Source organism: Camellia sinensis, chromosome 6, assembly GCF_055761805.1.
Source record: "Camellia sinensis isolate YWXY chromosome 6, ASM5576180v1, whole genome shotgun sequence".
Taxonomy (NCBI): Eukaryota; Viridiplantae; Streptophyta; class Magnoliopsida; order Ericales; family Theaceae; genus Camellia; species Camellia sinensis.
This window is the reverse complement of record NC_138966.1, coordinates 160,377,918-160,380,748: the sequence shown is the minus strand read 5'-3', so window position 1 is coordinate 160,380,748 and position 2,831 is coordinate 160,377,918. Positions and strand designations below refer to the sequence as shown.

The following is a 2,831-nucleotide window of genomic DNA, read 5'->3' as shown; positions in this document are numbered from 1 at the left end:
TGATGACCCCCTTGTCATTTCTGCCCTTCTCTCCAACTATAAGGTGAGGCGGGTTCTCATCGACAACGGTAGTTCGTCTGACATCATATTCCTCAGTTGCTTCCGCCAGCTAAAAATTGGGAAGGAAAGCCTGTCCCCTCTCCAAACCCCCTTGGTCGGTTTCACTGGCGACCGGGTGACCTCCATTGGCTCCATTGACCTCTCCATCACTATTAGTGAATACCCACGGCAGACTACCAAGTTACTCACCTTCCTTGTGGTCGACTGTCCCTCTGCCTACAACATCATCCTCGGTCGTACCGCCCTCAACGCTTTCCAAGCTATCACTTCAACCTATCACCTCGCCATAAAGTTCCCTACCAACTAGGGGGTCGGGACAGTACGGGGAGAATAGACCATCGCCAGGGAATGTTATGTCGCCTCACTCAAAGAAGTCAAGTTGAAGGAGGCCATGATCATTGAAGGACTTGACGCCCGAGATGAGGATGAACTGGTCAGGGGCGAACCGGTGGAGGAGCTTGTTGAGATTCCCATCGATTTCACCAACCCAATGAAAACTGCTAAGATCGGCAGCCAGCTATCCCCCCAAGCCAAGGCCGACCTTACTGCACTTCTGACTGAGCACAATGATGTGTTCGCCTGGACTCATTCAGATATGCCAGGCATCGACCCTTCTTTTATAACTCATCGCCTCAGCGTTGAACCTCATTTCCGACCGTACCGCCAAAAGCAGCGCATCTTTCATTCGGAGCGCAATACTCTTATAGCCGCAGAGGTCGACAAACTCCTTGAGCCCCAATTTATCAAAAATGTCGACTACCCTAAATAGCTGTCAAACGTGGTCCTCGTCCGCAAGAACAACGGCAAATGGCGACTTTGTGTCGATTACTCTGACCTGAACCGAGCTTGTCCCAAAGACAGCTATCTTCTGCCCTGCATAGATCTGCTGGTCGATGCCACGGCCAGTCATCAAATGCTCAGCTTCATGGATGCTTTCTCCGGCTACAACCAAATTCTCATGCACTCGTCCGATCGGGAACATACATCTTTCATCACCGACCGAGGTACCTACCATTACCAAGTAATGCCATTCGGATTGAAAAATGCTGGGGCCACCTACCAACGGTTGGTCAATGCCGTCTTCCATCACCAAATAGGTCGGAATATGGAAGTATACGTCGACGACATGCTAGTCAAGAGCAAACTCTCCACCGATCACCTGACAGACCTGCGGGAGACCTTCGCCATGCTACGCAAGTACCAAATGAAGCTCAACCCAAAGAAGTGCGCCTTCGGCGTCGGATCTGGGAAGTTTCTGGGTTTTATGGTCAGCCAGCGGGGCATTGAAACTAACCCTGAAAAAATCAAGGCCCTGGTTGAGATGCAGTCTCCCAGGACAGTCAAGGAGGTTCAAAGACTCACTGGCCGAGTTGTAGCCCTCAACCGTTTCATTTCCCGCGTAACAGATAAGTGCCTACCGTTCTTCAAAGTTCTTTGGCAAACTTTTGAATGGACAACTGAATCTGAAGAGGCTTTTCAGCAGTTAAAGCAGTGCATGGCCAATCCACCTCTCCTTTCACAAGCAATTATGGGCGAGTCCTTCTTCCTCTACTTAGCCGCCTCAAGCACCGCAATCAGTGCAGCTCTTATCAGGGAAGACGACTCTGTCCAACGACCGGTCTACTACATCAGTCGGGCTCTCAGGGGAGCAGAGCAGAACTACCCCCTATTAGAAAAATTATCCTTGGCCTTAGTCACCGCCTCTAGACGACTTCGTCCTTACATCCAAGCCCATTCCATAGTGGTCCTTACCGACCAACCCTGGAAGAAGGTCATGCAGCAACCAGAACTTTCTGGCAGACTTATGGAGTGGTCAGTGGAACTCAGCCAGTTTGACATCTCTTACCGACCTCGAACAGCAATTAAGGGACAGGCTATCGCCGACTTCATCTTGGAATTCACTAATCCTACCCCAACCACTGCCTCTCCACCCCTGCCAGCTCCCATCGAGCTAGAAGACCCTCACTCTTGGACTCTCAACGTCGACGGATCATCCCGTAGGCAAGGTAGTGGGGCTGGCCTCATTCTCACCAGCCTTGAGGGTGGGTATTTCAAATGTGCGCTCCGCTTCTTGTTTGAAGCCAGTAACAATGAGGCCGTATATGAGGCACTAATAGCAGGCCTTCGCCTAGCCAGGGACATTGGTGTCAGCCACATCCGAGTGCTCAGCGACTCTCAGCTCATCGTCGGACAGATCACGGGCAAATTCGACGCCAAGGAGGGCACAATGCGAACTTACAGGGATCTCGCACTCCCCCTTGTTCGCCTTTTCAATACCTTCCACATCAAGCACATTCCTAGGACAGAGAACTCTAAGGCTGATGAGATGGCCCAGCTGGCTTCCGCAGACTAGTCCGCCCTCAGCAGGAGTGTCCGCCTCGAATACCTGTCCCACCGCGCCATTTCCCCCGACTAGCATGAAGTACAATTCCTCCAAATTGAGCCCATTCCTTGGGCATCGGATATCTTTTGATTTCTGACAGCAGGGGAACTCCTAGACGACCACCAGCAAGCCGCCAAAATCAGGGTACGATCCTCCAATTACATCCTTATCGACGGCATCTTGTACAAACGTGGTTTCTCACGCCCCTATCTACGGTGCCTTAATCCGACTCAAGCAACTTATGTGATGCAAGAAATTCATGAGGGTATCTGCGGCAATCACTCGGGCGGCAGGTCCCTGGCCCACAAGATACTTCGCACAGGATATTTCTGGCCTACTCTCAACCAAGACATGGCTGACTTTGTGCTCAAATGTGACAAGTGTCAGC

At 51.4% G+C, this 2,831-nt stretch overlaps 1 protein-coding gene across 1 annotated transcript; it reads left to right on the top strand.

The window, feature by feature from the left end:
• The first annotated feature begins 451 nt into the window (after window positions 1-451).
• LOC145793751 (uncharacterized) lies at window positions 452-2,413 on the top strand. Its single transcript, XM_082876622.1, has 2 exons — window positions 452-662; window positions 1,920-2,413. The coding sequence occupies exons 1-2, from the start codon at window positions 452-454 to the stop codon at window positions 2,411-2,413; spliced, it is 705 nt and encodes a 234-aa protein (XP_082732748.1).
• The last annotated feature ends 418 nt before the right edge of the window (window positions 2,414-2,831 follow it).

Coding starts and splice junctions, on each gene's coding strand:
- LOC145793751 (XM_082876622.1), top strand. CDS start 452: ATGATCATTGAAGGACTTGACGCCCGAGATGAGGATGAACTGGTCAGG. Junction 663..1,919: donor GACTCATTCAGATATGCCAG/GCATCGACCCTT, acceptor GACCTCGAACAG/CAATTAAGGGACAGGCTATC.